General features: G+C 47.6%; 2 protein-coding genes across 2 annotated transcripts; one reads left to right on the forward strand and one right to left on the reverse strand.

Moving 5' to 3' along the window:
• The first annotated feature begins 296 nt into the window (after positions 1–296).
• On the forward strand, positions 297–1,409 carry LOC135890481 (testis-specific serine/threonine-protein kinase 2-like). The gene has a single exon (XM_065417902.1). It carries the CDS (start codon positions 315–317, stop codon positions 1,407–1,409), a length of 1,095 nt encoding a protein of 364 aa, XP_065273974.1. The 5' UTR covers positions 297–314.
• A 2,706-nt stretch (positions 1,410–4,115) lies between these two features.
• On the reverse strand, positions 4,116–18,195 carry ESS2 (ess-2 splicing factor homolog). The gene is made up of 10 exons (XM_065417978.1): positions 18,040–18,195; positions 15,117–15,285; positions 13,367–13,462; positions 12,627–12,796; positions 11,333–11,450; positions 10,434–10,567; positions 10,213–10,315; positions 6,692–6,801; positions 5,680–5,795; positions 4,116–4,968 (listed from the first exon to the last, which is right to left on the reverse strand). Exons 1-10 carry the CDS (start codon positions 18,193–18,195, stop codon positions 4,683–4,685), a joined length of 1,458 nt encoding a protein of 485 aa, XP_065274050.1. The 3' UTR covers positions 4,116–4,682.

Genomic DNA, 18,195 nt, shown 5'->3' on the forward strand with positions numbered 1-18,195 from the left:
TGTTACAGTACAAACAAGGTGACAGCTCTTGTGGATGATATGCTGGAATGTTGCTTTGGTTCTTGGCTTCCAGTTGCTTTTCAGTAGGTCTGAAAAAAGGCATTTAACGTCACTAAGCCCTAGTAACAGCAGCTCTGCTTTGTGACATCATAGCCCCACATCATACATTAAACAATGCTGAAGATTCTACAACATCCAACTCAAGAGAAGCAGGGCATCTCAGATGGCCACCATGGAATATATAACAACAGGCTTCTGTCATACGTGATGCACAGTCAACTTCAACTTATGAATCACTTGTTGCCTCTGGCACCATGGATGATGCTGCAGTCCTTAAAAAGAGAGGCTACATCGTGGGGGGAAATTTGGGAGAAGGGTCTTACGCTAAAGTGAAATCTGCCTACTCCGATCGACTGAAATTTGATGTAGCAGTAAAGATCATAGACCGGAAAAAAGCTCCTCGTGACTTCCTGGAAAGATTTCTCCCCAGGGAAATAGAGATTTTAGCAAAAGTGAATCACTGCTCCGTGGTCAAGACCTATGAGATTTTTGAGACATCTGATGGCAAAGTCTACATCGTGATGGAGCTGGGTACAAAAGGAGATTTACTGGAGTTCATCAAGAGCAAAGGGGCTTTGGCTGAAGATGTAGCTCGCAACATGTTTTGCCAGCTGTCTTCTGCCATCAAGTACTGCCACGATTTGGATATTGTTCACAGGGACTTGAAATGTGAGAACCTCCTTCTAGACAAAGACTTTAATATCAAACTGTCAGACTTTGGCTTTTCCAGACGACTGACTCGAGATGAAAATGGCAAAGTTATTCTCAGTAAAACCTTCTGTGGTTCTGCTGCGTATGCAGCCCCTGAAGTGTTACAAGGCATTCCCTATCAGCCTAAGATTTATGACATATGGAGTCTGGGTGTCATTTTGTATATAATGGTCTGTGGATCAATGCCATACGACGACTCAAACATTAGAAAAATGCTAAAGATTCAGAAAGAACACAGAGTGCACTTTCCCAAGTCTAAAAACTTGACAGTTGAATGCAAAGATCTTATTTACCGCATGCTGCAGCCGGACGTGGCTCGGAGGTTGCACGTAGATGAGATTTTAAATCATATTTGGATGCAGACTCCAAAATCCAGAGTTCCTTCAGCAACTTCATTTGTAAAAGAGGGAGAGTGTTCTCGGAATCTTGGCAAGTTGAAGTCAGAGCACAAACAGGAAATAGAACCGGTGTGGGAATCTAAGCCAGATAGAGCAGATTACAAAACTGAGCCTAAAGCAGTGCCCAGACTGGAGGCAGTACCGGAAGCAGAGGATGCCGTTCCCAAGGAAGAGCAAGCGGAAGTTAATGACCTTACAGATGAAATGCAAAGAACAGTGATCACAAATGGCGATGACTAAAGAATAGCCACCTGCAAGAGTCGATTGCATGGCTTCAGCGCAACTAATGAATAAGACTATGAAGTTAGTTTTGAAAAACAAGAGCCCAGAACAGGAGAAAGTAAAGTCCATTCATAACAAGCAATTATTTTATAGCAATTCTATTAAATTTTCTTCTAACTTGGTAACCATGTTGCTGAATTGAAGGGTTAAATAAGGAGATAGATTTTCCAAGCCACCTAATAGATTTGTATGCCTCAGTGACATAAGGCCTATGAAGTACTGTTGAATGCTGAAAGAGCTGCAGTGAGTTAAGGTTTCTTTTGCGCAATGTTTCATCACCATCTCATGCCCCTTTCACATCTGGGCATTAAGAGTGGCAGCTAGCCCTCTCCAAGCCAGTTCTGTTATGTGCATAGAAAAGAAATGGTCATTGTTTCCTTTCATAGTCCAGTGCCGCAGTGGTGCTGGAGTTACTGGGTGTGGCAATTTCTCACCTCACTAAGATTTACTAAATATTCAATGCAGCAGCATCACAACAGCAGGTTTGGCAATTTTTTTTCTCCGTTTTGTGATGCAAAGAAATGGATTTTGCTAAACCATGTCACAGTGTAAATGGAGCGCTGATATGCAATTGATTACAAGTGCTGATATGCTTACCTATAGGGAAAAGGCAAACTGCACGACTAAGACCCCTCGATTTGTCATATTCTAATAACAGGGAACTATTATTGTTTAAAAACGCAGCAAAGGGGATGCCCTCCCCTTACAAACCGTAACTCGGCCTGGAAACGGGTCTCCTGTTAGAAGTAACACCTGAGATTCCTGTAACACTAGATTTGCCTCACTTCACTTCAACTTTGTAAATTTGACAGCAGTGTGTCTAGCTAATCAATGTCTCCTGTTGTTTGTGAGAGACTCAGAGGCAGGTACTGGATTAATTCACGGAGGAGATGGAGCATTTTGAAATGTGATTGTAAAGCCATAAATTGGCTGGAGGGACTCAGGGGCAGCTGTAGAGTGTGAAACGACTTTGGATTCTTTTCTACCAGCTGCCCAACCTTCAAGTGACCATGTCCCACTGAACTGTCCCATTTTATGAAACTTTCCAGTGTTACATTAACCATTTAGGAATAACCAGCCTTAACGTTCTTGGCAACCTGAGCAGGGAGGGAGATCCGGAACAATGTTAGCTTTTTCCTGGGCATTGCATGGGGCAAATCAGGTTCTGGTTAGCACCACGCCTGAAAGGTCAACTGCTGAGACCCCTTTCCACTGAAGGAGAGATTGCAAGTAGCCCCAGTTAGGTTTACAAAAAAGCCACACTGACATGGTGCTCACTGCCCTACTAGGAAAGGACCATACCGCCCACTCCCACTGGGACAGCTTTGAAACCACACTAATAAAAACTGAACTACTGCTTGAGTTAACAGTAGTTTTTGCATATACTGTAAATAATTCCCTACAGTTCTACACCAATCCCTGCCCAGGGGATGCTATTACAAACATTCAGCCACCTTTGAGAAAAGCATAGCGATTGGTTAGAATACCTGAGGGAGCTAAATCTTTACTACAGTTTAGAAGCAGGGTTGGGGGAAGAGGGAAGTACCAGATTCCTACTAGCCCTCAGCAGCTACAAAAGTGATTGGGAGAGGGGCACAGCAGTGAGGTCCAGGACTCACTCCCCCGACCCCTCCCCCAGCACAGATCCTGCCTGGGGAGAAGGGGAGAGTCCTGGCAATTACTGTGAGCCGCACTCCATGGGCACTGGTTATAGGCTCTATCGATTGTCAGGTTCTAGGTGTCAAATCACCATGAAGCACCACAGCCCTCTAGCTGCTGGAAGGGAGGAGTTTCCTCTTTTCCCTTTGCTGCAGCCTCCTGGTTGCTGTGAGCCACCGGGGGAGGTGTGTCTCCACTACTCCATATCCTCCTCCAGGCTGCTGAAGGAGCCAGGGAGAAGGAGGGATGAGAAGAGGTGTAGCTAGGGAACTTTCTAGGTCTTCCTTTCCCACCAATCACTCACCAATCAGGACCATATGGAGCTGTGTTGTGGCTCCCTAAGCCACATCAGATGGTCACAGTGGCAGCTCTATTTGCAATGATTATATTTGAGACACACAAAAAGACAGGGATGCATTCCTTGTAACCAGAGGCAGTGCGTAGCACTTTCCTAGTGCACAAGAAACTACAACGGCTGCTGACTTTCCACTTTGACCCCCTCTATATCCTAAAAAAACAAGGCCTCAGCACTTGAAAGGTGATGCCACAGCAATAGTAAATCTCACTGTCCCAGGCTGGCCTCTCCCTCAAATGACTGCATTCAATGTCAGAGCTTTGTAAAATGCCCGTGTGCTTCAGACCAAACACTGATGACTTGTTTTTTCTGCTCAGATTCTAAGATTTCCGAAGTTCTTTATGACATCTACAGCTTGCTGGGTATTTCAGATGCGCACTCACATCCCTATCTCCTGCTGTACTTCACTGCAGGGCAAAAATACTCGCCACGTTTCTGGACTCTATCGAGGAGGGCAGACTAATAGAAAATGTGTGCGCTGAAGGCTGCTCCCCTGCGTCCTCAAAGGACTAATGCTCGCCATGGGGCCTGTTGGACACTGAAGAGTGCAGTTTAAATGGATGGAAAGTTAGAGAGGCTTTCTGGTATTTTGGCGCTTTCTATGCAGAATTGGGATTGGAAGAGGAAAGAATACGGAGACTTGCCTACATCTCTTCTTTACTCAGCAGAACAGCATTTTTCAGCGGAATGCAAAGTCATAAGCAAGGAAGTTTCACACCTTGGTTCAGGCCTTAATACAAAGGCTCGCTACACTTTATAAATAGACACATCTGTACAGAAAGAGAAGCACTCAAATGCAGTCAGTAGGGTCAAGCTTTTTAAAAAACCGAGGAGAATTACAAAAAATATCCCAAACATTTCTGGCTATTTTCCAAAAGTCCAAGCCCTTTTATGCTATTTCTGGAAGCGTCCTTGTCCCCTACCGATTCTGTGTAACACGTCCACATGGTACTAAGAGAAATTATACCACACTGGTAAATATTCTGCTTCCAAAACGCATGTCGCAGGCTGCTCCACTCTTGTTCTAGTAATGGCATGTCAAGTGTGGGAACTATGCACTACTCAAGGGCAGAAATGGTCCCAAATCCAGCAACTGCTCGATCACATTCTAGCAGCTTTAAGCAAATGCCCCTTGCTCCTGGCAACGTATACTGCCTTCAGCTTGCACACAGCCCTGCACAGCCAATTATGCAGCCCCCTGCTGGTGAAGATGGTAGTTAGAAGAAATCAGATGCCTTTCGTCTTTTAGGGAGCTGCAGCAGGTTGTCTGTGATTGAAGCGGGATCTTGTGTTACTGGAGTCTCAGAGACAGTCCTAGGAGGTGGGGTGCTAGTGGGTGTGTGAGACCCTCCTGCTGGGGTCTTATATCCAGGGGTTCCTGGGTGTGCTGGAGAAGGGGTATAACTGGCTCGCAGGGCTTTGTCAGTGTATTTGCTCGCAGTCCTATTTACTAGTCGTTGCAACGCTGGTGACATAGCTGGACTCAGTCCTTTTGGAGTGAGGCTGCAATAGAAGCAGAGTAGTTTTAAAAAAGCAAAAGGGCTTTTTAAATAAAAAGCGATGCTGTGTAGCAGGGTACACAGAGCACTGAATAGACACAGCACCTGCCAGGCCCTGCAAACTCTGACTCGCACACTCCCTTCTCCTTCCACTCCTGCATCACTTGAATCATTCAGAGCACAGCTCAGGACAGAACCTGGCCATTCTGCTCTTCTGGCAGCAATGCCTGAACTCTTCCCCCCTCACTTGTGTGGTTAAACCTCAGCCCCGCTGTCACTCTCTCTGATTAATAGCAGGAGCGCCCCATATGCGAGCAATGCTCCCTGGCCTTTTCTTTGGGTCCATTGAGTCCTCTCCGTCCCCACCACGAACAATCAAGGCCTGGAACTTCTCTGCCTTTTGTGATCAGTTGGGGCACTTACCCTCCTGGAGCAAGGGCAGTTTGGCCTGGGAGGAAAGTTCCCAAAGTACATGCCTCTCCACCATACTGCCAACAGCCTTCTCCTAGAAACTGGGCTTATTCACATATAAAGTCTCTTCCCAGCTAGAGTGTATCCATTCTTGCTTCTCAAAGCCCCTCCTTCTCCTGATCCTTGTACTCCTTCTCCTAACCCAAATGCCTTTCCTCTATGCATGCTGGTTTAACTCTCTTACTAGACAGCACTTGCTATTCTCCCCCACTGCCAGGGACAGTTTACTATGGAGAAATCTCACTTGGCCAAGTTTTCCGTGACTCTTCTTAATGCTTCCTGTTTCTTTGCTCGGTTTTTAGCAGCCGCCTCATTGGCCATCTTGAGTCCTAACCGCTCTCTGCGCCCAGGCTCCAGGATCTGTAAATACACCAAACCAGGTAAGTCTCCAGGCTGCTAACCAGTCACATTCATAGCTGGAGTCCAACCCGTAAGGATCTACATTAAGGATGGGAGGGGAAGAGAACCCACTCCTGGCTTTGCTGCTATCTGGACAGCCAGAGGCAGTTGAAGATACAGCAGGATCTCCAAGCTGAAAATCTGTGTAACAAAAGTGGTAAAACAGTAACTGCCTCCTTGGCTGAGCTGAACTCTGGCATTTCCTCCAGCTATCTCCCCTGAACAAAATGTATCACCTCTGTTTTACCTTAGCTCTCATCCAAGCCCCAATCATTGCTAAGTTCCGGGAAAACCAACCAACTGCACTGCCCAGGTCTGACAAAACCGAGACAGAAAAGTTCCACTGCTGCTACCTCAGGAATCACACCCGAAGATCCTCACTGTCTCCAGGTAGGGAATGGGAGACGTCCTGCATCTAAGGTGAGATGCAACTAGTAGAGCCACATCACCTCCCCAAACCTCACTGGACTCAAATGTCTCAGCTGGTGGTGATGGGCCAGCAGGACGAAGCTGGAAGGAAGCCACCCAGCAGTGGAAGTTTGATTTAAGGCTCCCTATCTACTTATAGATCAAATCACAAAAATGAGACACCCTCCTCTTCTCCAGACTCCTGGAGAACCCCAGAATATTCGACCCCCAACCTCAGGATGCCTGGGATGGACCATGAGCACTAGGTGGCTCATGGCCAGGCATTTTATCCAGCTAAACTCTACCCATAGGACCTAGAGAGCCAGTACCACAGCCAAGTCATAACTCTTATAATAATCAATGTTAATCTATTAGTGACTCCTCCCCTACCCCGCCACCCCAGTCCATCCCCCCAATAAATCTGAGTGATGTATTCTGACATGGAATACCTTAAAGGCCGGTCCAGGTGTCCTGTCCACATACGGCGTTTCTGACCCATCTACTCGTAATGGGGTGCTCTCGATCTCACCCCACGTCATAAGAGGAGAGTCATTGACACCTAGCAACAAGTTAAGAAGAGTCAGTCTGGAATGCAAGACATTTGTAGAGACTGCAACACGCAGAACGTATGCCCTCTGCCCTAACACCGGGGCGGTCTTCTCCCCACAACAGTAAACAGAAGCTGGTTATGAAACAGCATAAATCACTGGTCACCCAGTGGAAAAGCCATTACTCCAGAGACAATCACACTCACTATAGGAAAGAGACACCATCCCTTTAACAATAGCTAGAGCTGCAGGACAATTTCCCAGAGCCTGATCTGGTAGCTGGCTTGTCAGGATAAACAATAGGATCTTCCACCGAGCTGATTTCTGTTTTAGAGAAGATTTACACCATGGAAAGGATCTACACTGAACATGCCAGCTGCAGGCTTTGCCAGGTGCTGGAAAGGACGCAAGGATCCCCAGTCTTCAGTACGAATGATGAAAAACAAATGGTTGCAGGAAGGTCAGCATAAGATCAGTTAGCACGCAGTAAAAACAGAGCCCATTAGATTCTGATTAAGTACCAGAGAGGTCATTATACAGAATCCACGATACAGATCTATTCGAAGGGAGGGAGAGAAAGCGGTAGGGCTGAGGGAGACTGGGAGTGGCGATAATGGATTGCAAAACGAACAGGAGCTTGCAATGCACTATGGATCACAGAGACTCTGTTTGGATCAGAATGGCACAAAACCCCAGCGTGTTGTAACTGGATCTATCCTAGTACAGGGGCTGCCCTTTGGATGAGATGGTGAATCATTACCATTCTGAACTGGCCTCAGCCACTGACACACTGGCTCCAAACAGTCCCTTCCTCCCCGTCACTCTCACAGATTTCCTTGGTTTTCTGACACCCTGCACTGGATGAAAAGAGACGGGCCCAAACTCAAGCACCGATGGCAGAAAACAAAGGCTGATTCAGACAGAATGAAACAATGAATTCCTCAAAGCCTGGGCAGAGGCTGTATTACCTGCCTAGAGAACTTCCTATCAGCCTCCACTGAGGCTGCCAAATCTCTCCTAAGGAGCTATCCAGATGGCAAACCACATCATTAATCCACCTACAACCTGCATTAGAGCCGGGCACCAAGTGCTCTAAAGAACTCTCTTACTTTGCTGAAAAGATCCCACACATTCAGGAAGGCTTCTCAACCAGCATGGATCCACTCCGCCTGCCCCCATCAGCCCACCTGCATTCCCAGAGTTCAGGGCATTCACTCACCAAGAGGTTGTGGACACCCTAAAGGAGTCCCAACACAAGACTTGTGAATCTGACCCACACTGCTGCAGGCTTGTTCGTGACCCTCTTTCACAACAGTGCCGCTCCTGACCAAAACAGCCAGAGCTTCATCCAGAGACAGAATCTGCCCTTCCTCCTTCACATACAAAGCAGTCCTACCAACACTGAAGAAACTCATCCTGGATCCTTCAGTCCTAGTCATCTTTCAGCCCGTGTCCAACCTCCCGTTCCTGAGCAAGTCTACAAAGAAGCTAGCCAGAGACCAACTACTAGCTCATCTAACGGAGGTCGACGTTCTAGACCCGGCACAATCTGTATTCACGCCAGGATACAAAACCGAAACTGCTTTAGTGGCTCTGCTGGATGCTCTCCTGCTGTCGGTGGCTAGAGGGCAGAGAGACTCCACTCTCATCCTCCTGAACATCTCTGCAGTCTTCAACACCGTTGACCATGAGATGCTATGATCTCACCTGAGAAGGGTGGCAGGAGTGCAAGGTAATGTGCTAAAATGGTCTCAGTCCTTCCTGGCGGAATGCACCCAAAGAGTAGTGAAGGGAAACTGCACCTCCACTATTAGACCCCTCACTTGTGGGTTCTACAAAGATCAATTCTCTCTCCAGGCCTTCTCAATATCTACATGCAGCCACTAGGTGAACTGCTCAATCGACATGGACTCAAGTGCCACTAACATGCAGAAGACACACAGCTCTTCCTATCCTTCACATCACATGTCCACATCACTAGCACCACGATGGCCCAGTGCTTGGCTGAGATCAGCTCATGAACGAAGAACAGCTGGCAGAACCTGAACAAAACACAGGTGATGCTGGTGGGCAGAGAAAGGGATTTTGCGGAGTTTGCAGCCACGGTGCAATCTCCTTTGATTGATGCAAAATTGGTCACGTCAGTCCACAATCTAGGAGGACTCTTGGATTCCTCACTGACTCTGAACTCTCACATAGCAACAGCTGCGAGTAAGGCTTTCTATCATCTCTAGTTGGTTAGGACACTCTGTACCATCCTGGCAGACGAAGACCCACCCTCAGTTATTCATGTCTTCATCACTGCTCGGCAGGACTACAGCAACGTGATATACCTGGGCATGAAACCGAAACTCCAGCTAGGACAAAACACTGCAGCACATCTCCTCAGCAGCACAGGTTGCTGCAAGCACATCGCACCTGTCCTCCGCTCTCTACACTGGCTTCCCATAGAATAGTCAATCAAGTTCAAGGTCTCAGACCATATCTTCAAAGCGCACCATTGCCTGGGTCCAGCTGATCTAAAAGCCCATCTAAAGCTCCAGGCCAAAGCCCGTGGTGGACAGCTTCGCTGCTCTGGCACAAGGGAACTCTGCACGACACGGGTAAAGCTTGTCGGTGCAGGAGACGGAGCCTTCTCCAGGGGTGGCCCAAGACTGTGGAATGAATTCCCTCCAGAGCCGAGGACTATCACAAACCTCCCCACTTTCCACTTCAAGTGCAAGGCGCATTCCTTTGACGTGCCTGCTCCAATATAAGCACGTAGCAACCAGTATATTTATTTAACCATTAAAAATGGAAGAAGAAAAAAAAAAAAAAAAGACAAGACAAAAAGCCCTCCCAAAACATGACACTCCCCCACACACTTCTCCCTCTGGGAAGAGGACGACAGAATAAACAACACGTGACAGATGTGCTTAATGCGCTACTGGAAGGCACTCAGCTACTTCAGTGATGAGTACTGTATAAAAAAAAAATCTATATAGAATAGAGCTGCTCGCGGGGGGGCGGGGGGGGGGCAGTAAATGTCTGTGAAATGCTTTGAGATCCTTGGATATAGGCACTAGAGGACAATCACCACCAGAAAGTTACAAGTGCCGTGCTCCCCTCAGAGTTCCCATAAGCCTTTCCTAAGACGATCTAGTCCATTCAGCCCGAGTCCAGCGAAGCAGCATACAGCTCTCAGAGCCTCCCGAGCCCAGCATCGTTTCTGTCTTTGGACTGAGATTTAACAGAACACTAAGTTGGCATATTCTCTACCCCAGAGACCCATTGGCTCAGCAGACATATAGAATGGAAGTCAAAGCTGCCTGATTAAAGAAGCATTGACTCCTAGGGTGGAGTGTACATCAAAAGGTCAGTGGAACAGGTCAGCATTGCAAACTACTTTGCTTTTACATCAGAGCAAAAAAGTCTCTTCTTACCAGGGGCAGGAGAGGGGGTGGCCACAAATCCATATCCATTCACTTTTGGAGACTCCTGGGGGATCAGCTCCTTCCCATCTGGCCCTACTTTGCCCTGTTTGTACTAGAACAGAAAAGTTGGCATCAATTAGGCGCATTCACCACGTTCAGTTCTCATAGCTCATGCACCTCTCCCAATTAAGGGTATTTCGGTCACAAGCGTGTCCTGTCTGTAAACCAACCTGGGCATTGAGGGCTGCTGCCTGCTGGAGCTGGGATTTGCTCACAGCTTGGCTGAATGGATCTCTCAGAAAGCGGGTGTTTCTATGGACAACTTCTCGAGGCTTCTTAAACACATCATCCTCATCGGGCACACCTGGAATGGCAAGCCAAGCCATCAAGGAAAGGGCTGAGGGCCCACTAACGGGCAGGCTGGCCTAAAGCCCCAAACAAACACACAATCTCAGTGGTCAGTACACAGTTCTGCAAGACGCAATGTACAGATGCAATTATATTTTGCCATTTCCACGCATTTAAAATAAAGTTCACACTAATGCAGTTAGTCTAACCTACCGCCTGAAAAACAAGGACAAATCAAGGCTACGTTAGAAAAGCAGGAAACACACAAGAGTTCCCACATTTCACATGAAGGCTATTTACCATGCATTCATAGCCGAAAAAGGCATCTAGGCCCAGTCTGGGTTTGTTAAAGGGTCCCATTGCCTTTTAGACAGCAGCCAAGGGACCAGCAAACCCCACGTATACAGACCTGAGTAGGACGGTAGGAGGAAAGAGGGGAACTGAAAGTGCTCATTAACAAGGCAAACCCAATAGGAAGGAGCTCTGACTCCTGAAAACAAACACCCACTGCAATGTGGGGAATGAGCGACAGGATGACAAATGGCAGCCGGGGCGAAACGACGCAGAAATGACGTGGGAAAGAATGAAACTGAGCAGATCCCAGCCTTGCAGAAGGAAAAGCTGCAAAGTGCAATCTTACCACAGTGACAGCAAATCAGACACCCAAACAAGTGTTGGGGAAAGCAAAGCTGAAATGCAGGTGCTGTGTGGCATCCGCCCACCTGAACTACTGCATGTTTCCAAATCTGCTGATGCCTCTGAAGGGGACAGTTTGCTTTACCTGCTGGGTAATACATCAGGGAATTCTGAGCCTTGTACTCCCAGGTCTCCACGCCAGCTTTCCCGCTCTCTAGTGCCTGCTGCTCTGCTGAGGGAAGCGCCAGATTCTCAAGTCGCCGCTGGAATCAAATTTAAAACAAAGCCTGAATTTCAGATTCTCATTTCAGACTGAAAATCAGCTTGATAATTCATCTCCTTGTTGCTCTGCTTTTCATCTCTTACTTCTTCTGTCTTTCAGAGGAGAGCAGTTCAGAGATTGGATTCATTTGAAGAGACCAGATACAACTGCTATAAAGTAAGATATAAAGTTTAAAGGAAGAGGTACAAATATTAGCCCTGGAATGGCTTCTTGCATTTCTGTATCGCTCTTCTGTACCCTAGGCTGACTCAATCACTGTGTTTTGAGAATGCTACTCTGGTGTCGACCTTTTAACTTTGGTATCAGATATTTTGAGTGGACAGGATGTATATGGGGCTACAAAAAAGTGCACATTATAGAATCTTTGTAAACTTAAATTACACAAAGCTCTTTGAGATTAAACGTTGAGCGGTCCTCTAGAAATACTGACAGCAGAGCTCCCAGTAACAGCTTCCCCATCCCCAAGTCCCATAAAACTTTAGTAACTAGACAAGACACTTTTTCAGTGTTTTCTGTCATATTTAACATTTCATATCAGCAACACAGAGGATTCTGAATGCCAATACTTGAAAAAGAACCGGAATCTGTCTGCCAAAGAATAAGGCATTGACAGATGAATACGAAGAGCAGTTCAACAACTCGCTAAGGGATGTTGCCAAGAATTCTGACACTTGCACTTAGACAGTGCTTCACATTTTCAAAGGTCTGTATAACATATATCCTCAACACCCCTGATGTACGTCAATATTCTCCCCAGGCTATAGATAGGAAAAACAGGAGCACAAAGGGGTTTAGTGAATTGTCAAATACTACAGCAAATTGGGGCAGAGCCAGGATTAAACTCCGGAGTTGCTAGCTCACTAGCTAGATCTCACTGCCTCATGCACACACAACTCAAAAGCAAGCAGTCAGTGTTGTGTCCTTGACGCATCAGTCTGAATAATTCAACAGTCACATCTCTAGAGACAAGGAACAATCACAATGGGTTCAAGTGGAACTCAACAATAGAAGGGAACTTAATACTCTCTCCTCTCCCTGTCAAAGGCAAGGGGAGAAACCAGAAATCATCTTTCTCCCTCATCTGGTTAAACAGAAGCCAGCCCATGTCCACAGTACTATGTTAGAAAAGCTCAGCTTTCAGGAGCCATTTCCCCACCTGGGCAAACTCCTCTTCTGCTTCGTACAGCCAAGAATGCCTGGCCTTTTCCTTCTCTTTGGCCACTTCCATGATCTGCTCAAATGAAGCATTATCTTCACTGGTGTGTTTTATTAAGAAGCTGTCCAGGCTGGGAAGAGCATCCTTACTCTGTTCTTTCTCCACTTCTCCTAGAGAGATGAGGGAATAAGTCTGAGGAAGGGGCTCACACTCCCCTTTCTGTAATGAGCATTGCCTGGTTATTAATCCCCCATGCAGGTATTTTCCCCCACTGGTCCACTCTTAACTTGAGCATTGGTGAGGAATCTGTATCTAAAATAAAAGTACATATGAAGTACAGAGTAGTAGTAGCATTGACTTGACTTACTGAAGGATCAGTGACACTTTTCAACACCCATCCCCTTTAGGATCATTCGTTTATTCACGTTAAAGGACAATTCAGACGTAGTTTGCTGCCAGATGACATGTCCGTGTTCATACTGTCCTGTACATGAATAGCTGTGCTCTTACCATCTTGCCCACAGGCAGAAACCCTTTTCTTGGGAAGCAATGAAGCTCTTACATCAGAGACGGTTACTGATCCATGCAGACCCACATCCCACCCAACCTGTGATGGAGTTTCACTTAGAGCAGATATTAGACGGGGCCACTTTAGTGGAAGGTTAACACCCGATAACATGCACAGCAGTATTTCCCCTCCTGCTGGAGAACCCAAATAAAGAGGATAGCCCCTTCCCTACCTTCCTCCGCAGCTTTGAGCCCGATCTTGGGTTTGTTCAACAAGGAAGAGGTGCCTGGGTGCACTTCGGGTGTTTCAAATGTGGCTGGAGTAACATCTGCACCAGAGAAATAAATCCCAGCATGTTACACAAAACTGGGGAGCAGAACGTCATCATGTTACCCCTAGTGGATAAGCAAGAAGCTGCAGCCTCTTCAGGGGACCTGTCTGCCAGCTCTCATTAGTCTTAGGTGACCTAAAGATTGTGACTAAGAGGGAGGAATTCTTTAACTAGAGTTAGGGAAGAGTTTAAAACGATTTCTGTGTAAATCGGTTCCAACCACTGATGAAGTTTCTGCTCAACTAGATAATTGGTCCTACTGCTGCTGGGCACCAATGGCAAGATTCCCATTGATTTCAGTGGGGGGGGGGGGGGGAGAGAAAGAGACTACATTCTAAGCATTCTTTATTTTATCTGAAACAATGACAAATAAAAGCAGGCAATGATTTGGGTTTCATGCCAGCCCTCACTCAGGGCAATGCCAGGGACTGCCAGTCGCAAACGGCAACACCAATACCACGGGGAGGGAACCCATTCAATGGTACATGTCCTCCACCACAAAGTGGCAAGTTCCCCACTAGTGCAGCAGCTGCCCCTTTGTGAGCAAACACCCCAACTCCATAGCAAGAAGTCAACCAGGGGATGAGTTTTACTGTGGGGAAGCCTGTGAATTACCCAGCATGAGAGTTACAGGCCGACATGGGAAATAGCACCTAAAACCAGGCTGAAGGAGGGAGGGAAATTAACCCAAAAGGAGACACCCACCCCCCCCACAAGCCCTGTAAATGGCATCCTCACTTAATTGAAATGACTGGGACACAAACAGATTTTGTGCAATGGATCTAAAATAAATAAACAAGTTGCACATTTATTCTGACCAGCACATATTTGTTGCCTACGAGCATCTTCACAGCAGCTTACAGTGTGACTTGGTGTTTGCTGGCATACTTTGCGACTGCACATCCCTCGGTTCATTGCGTGCTGCTTCCTTGAGCGCTTACTGATGCTAAACAAGTTCTTACCTTAAAATGCTTTTAAAACGTTTTAAAGCTTGTACTAGGGTTATTTTTAAAAGCAATTCCTGATATAGAAGCCGGTATCAACCAGTACAGTGGAGGCCTACGACATGAATCTCTGATAATCAGGTCATCTATTTCCACTAGAGTGTGTTAATTAAGAGGATACCCCATTGTATTAAATAAAGCTTCATAGCAGGATTCAGAAGAGGGCTTGACATAGCAAGACTATCTGGAGTTATAATAGTAAGGATGAAAGAGACAGCCGAGAGTTTCCAAAGAGACGTAACACCTCACGTTTCAGAGCATAAGGTGACCTCTAACAAATGGGAGTTAAGAAGTTTTCCAATGGGCCGTTTATTTTATAACCACCCCTCTGCATGGTTTCTTGTACCCTTCCTCTATAGCAGCTGATACCAGCCACTGTCAATACACCATTGTGTCATCCAGGCTGGTAACTCCCGTGCAATCACTACTTTTCCATAATTAGATCAGAAGGCAGCTACAAGGTTAGATTCTGTGCCTTAAATAAGTTGGGTTCCCAGTCACTCAACACCACAACAATGTACCTTGCTAGCATAAAACAGTCCATAAAAGTGAGAAAAAGACAGTAGCGCTTCATATCTTTTACTTATGACACACAGCCACACTAATAGCCTGACCATGAAATCAGCCACTGAAGCGCCAGCCCTTACATGGTGCAGGTGACTCCCTGGACCATTTCCCCAACGAGGAGCCAAATTTGATAGCGATTTGTCTCATTTTCTCTAAGTCGCCACTTTCTTCAGCCTCCAAGTACTCCTTCTGAGCACGTAACTTCTCAACATCAGGAAAGAAATCCCTCTGAATAATTTTCTCCAAACTCTATAGTTAAAAAAAAGAGAACAAACGATTCTAAGCATACCTGGCAAGCAAGAAAAAACAAGATCAGTTTGGGGAAGCTTTCTTGGAAGGGGATAAGGATTTAGGGTTCCATGAAAGGCCTTGATTGACTGCAATGCATGACTAATACTGAAGTCCTATTTATCCACAAGAGGTACCACAGATGCACAAACAATACCAGTGCTGGCTTCCCCGACACTGCCCCAGCAGCAGGCCCGACTATGATCTAGAGCAGTGGTTCCCAAACTTTATTTGCTGAGTCCCCCTGCGGAGATTCATGTTCCATGCATGCCCCCCTCTTTCTAAGGGGGACCAGGGGACCCAACATCCATGGGGGCCCATACTCACCTTGCAGCAGTTGGGCGGTCTTGGCTCCCAGGACCTGGCTCCCTCCCTGTCTCACTCCCACCCACAGGAGAAGCAAATGGGCTGCACTGAGGAGGCAGGGTCAGGAGTGGAGCAGAAGGCTGCATTCCTTTAGTCCTGTCCCTTCTGACCCCAGCCCTTCAACACGCCCCTGTCCGTTTCCCCTGGGCAAGCTCTGTCCAGAAAGGGAAGTGGACGGGCACTGTGTCCTGGGACCACAGTCAGGAAGTGGCTCTGTCCAGCAAGAGTCAATACTTACGAGGTGCAGCCTTCAGCTCCCCGCTGGCCTCCCCAGCAGAGGAGGGTATCTGCCAGGTGATAGCTGAAGCAGTTGGCATGTGAGACAGGCAGGGAGTCTGGTCCCAGCATCTGAGACCACCCACACAGACCTCTCTCCGCCTCCCCTACCGGACAGAGCCCCTCCTGACTCCCTACAGTGCAGCCCCATCTATTCCTCACACACCCCTGATAACCTCATCGTACACGCGTGGTGGGGTGCACAGTTGGGGAATCTCTGGCCTAGATGGATCAGCTCTAAGAGTGAGAGAGATTAATCACCATCACCCTTCAATCCTTGGCATCTTTGCTGAGACCGCTTAAGGGTGCCAATTAGCGTTAAACATGAGGGTGGCATTGTGAAGCAGACGTCTGTTCACTAGGAAATGGATGGAACCCAACTCATTTAAAATAGGCCACTAAGGATCTATCAGAGTGTATGTCTCTGCTGGGTATGTCTCTGCTGCAATCGAAGTCATGATCACAACTTGGGTAGACATACACACTAGCTTTCATCTAGCTAGCACGGCTAAAAATAGCAGTAAAGATACAGTGACACGGAGTTTGGCCCTGGCTGGGCAAGCCCACCCAGAACCTCAGGTATGCGCTTGCCTTGCTAGCCCGAGCCAGGGTCCCTGCCGCCACATCTCCACTGCTGTACTAGCTAAACTAAAGCTACTGCCTGTATGCCAATCTGCATCCACACCTACCCTTTGTTGCATCTTATCTGGCCCTGGCTAGTAGTGTAACAACCCAAGATGAAAAGGTCCAGATACTGTTAACAATCCAACCTGACCCATTTGGCCCCCTCTGGCAGATTTTTCTGCCCTTTCGCAAAATGTTGTTACATATAGCACCTGTAATTTTGAAGGATCCCAAAATACTCTGCGAAAAACATTTATAAACATATACTGTATAGGTATCACATTATACAGTGCTGAAACGCAGCCAGCTCTGGAGCAAAACCCAGCAACTGCAGAGCAGTGCACTTGCACAGTAACGTTACACTGCAATCTTGGACAGGAAACAAAGAATTATGGCCACTATAATTAAAAAGTATCAGAGGGGTAGCTGTGTTAGTCTGTATCCACAAAAACAACTAGGAGTCCGGTGTAGGGTGACCAGATGTCCCGATTTTATAGGGACAGTCCCAATTTTTGGGTCTTTTTCTTATATAGGCTCCTATTACTCCCCACCCACTGTCCCGATTTTCAAATTTGCTGTCTGGTCATCCTAGTCCGGTGGCACCTTAAAGATTAACAGATTTATTTGGGCATAAGCTTTAGTGGATAAAAAACCCCAAATAAATATGTTAGTCTTTAAGGTGCCACCAGACTCCTCATTCTTTTTATAATTAAAAAGAGATTGGGGGAAAAAATATTCCCCTTCATTTTTCCTCTTTGTTTACTGTGTATTAGGCAGCACCTTGTACACCGTCAGTTTCCCCCTTCCCTGTGTGGTCAGTGTTTTCCCCAGCTGGTCGGATGGGTTCTCCACCCAGAAGCAGGGTTGATAACAGTTTTAAACACAGAACAGTGGGGCTGTATAGCCACCCACGTTGGCACAGACGGGTTGGGGTGGCTGAGGTGTCTGAAACCACTTTCCCCCTTGTTCTAACAATGTTCTGGGCAATGCTGAGTGGTCAGGGCCCCTTTTGGAGAGAGGCACAAAGCGTGGCTCCCTGGACCGGAGGTTTGAGCCACAGTGGGGGACCCGATCGGGGTGGGGGGGGCAGGGGAGATATCACTCGCTATGTCAGCCCCCTCCCCCATGAATGGCACAAGCTGGGGCTGCCTAGCAAGGAAAAGGAGGTAGGACCCAACTCACACTGATCCTCGGACCCCATCTGCAGCGATCGACCACTTCCCCCCCACAGCCTACCTACCCTCAGACAGCCCCGGCCTCCCTCCCCAACCCCCCCAGACAGTCCCGGCCCCCTCCCCAAACCCCCCTCCTCCTCCCAGACAGTCCCGGCCTCCCTCCCCACCCCACCCCCAGACAGCCCCGGCCTCCCCCTCAGACAGCCCCCCCTTTGCCTCCCCCACAGACAGCCCCGGCCTCCCTCCCCAACCTACCCCGCCCCCGCCCGATCACCTCGATGTAGCTCTCCTCGTCCAGGATCCTCTTACGGCGCTTGGGGGGCTCCTGGGCCGCTTCCCGCAGCACAGCCACGGCGGCCCCGTCGGCCTGTAGGGGCACCAGCGCCAGGGGCGAGGCGGCGGCGGTGACGGGAGCCCCCGGCTCCTCCAT

Source organism: Emys orbicularis, chromosome 16 (assembly GCF_028017835.1).
Source record: "Emys orbicularis isolate rEmyOrb1 chromosome 16, rEmyOrb1.hap1, whole genome shotgun sequence".
NCBI classification, from domain to species: domain Eukaryota; kingdom Metazoa; phylum Chordata; order Testudines; family Emydidae; genus Emys; species Emys orbicularis.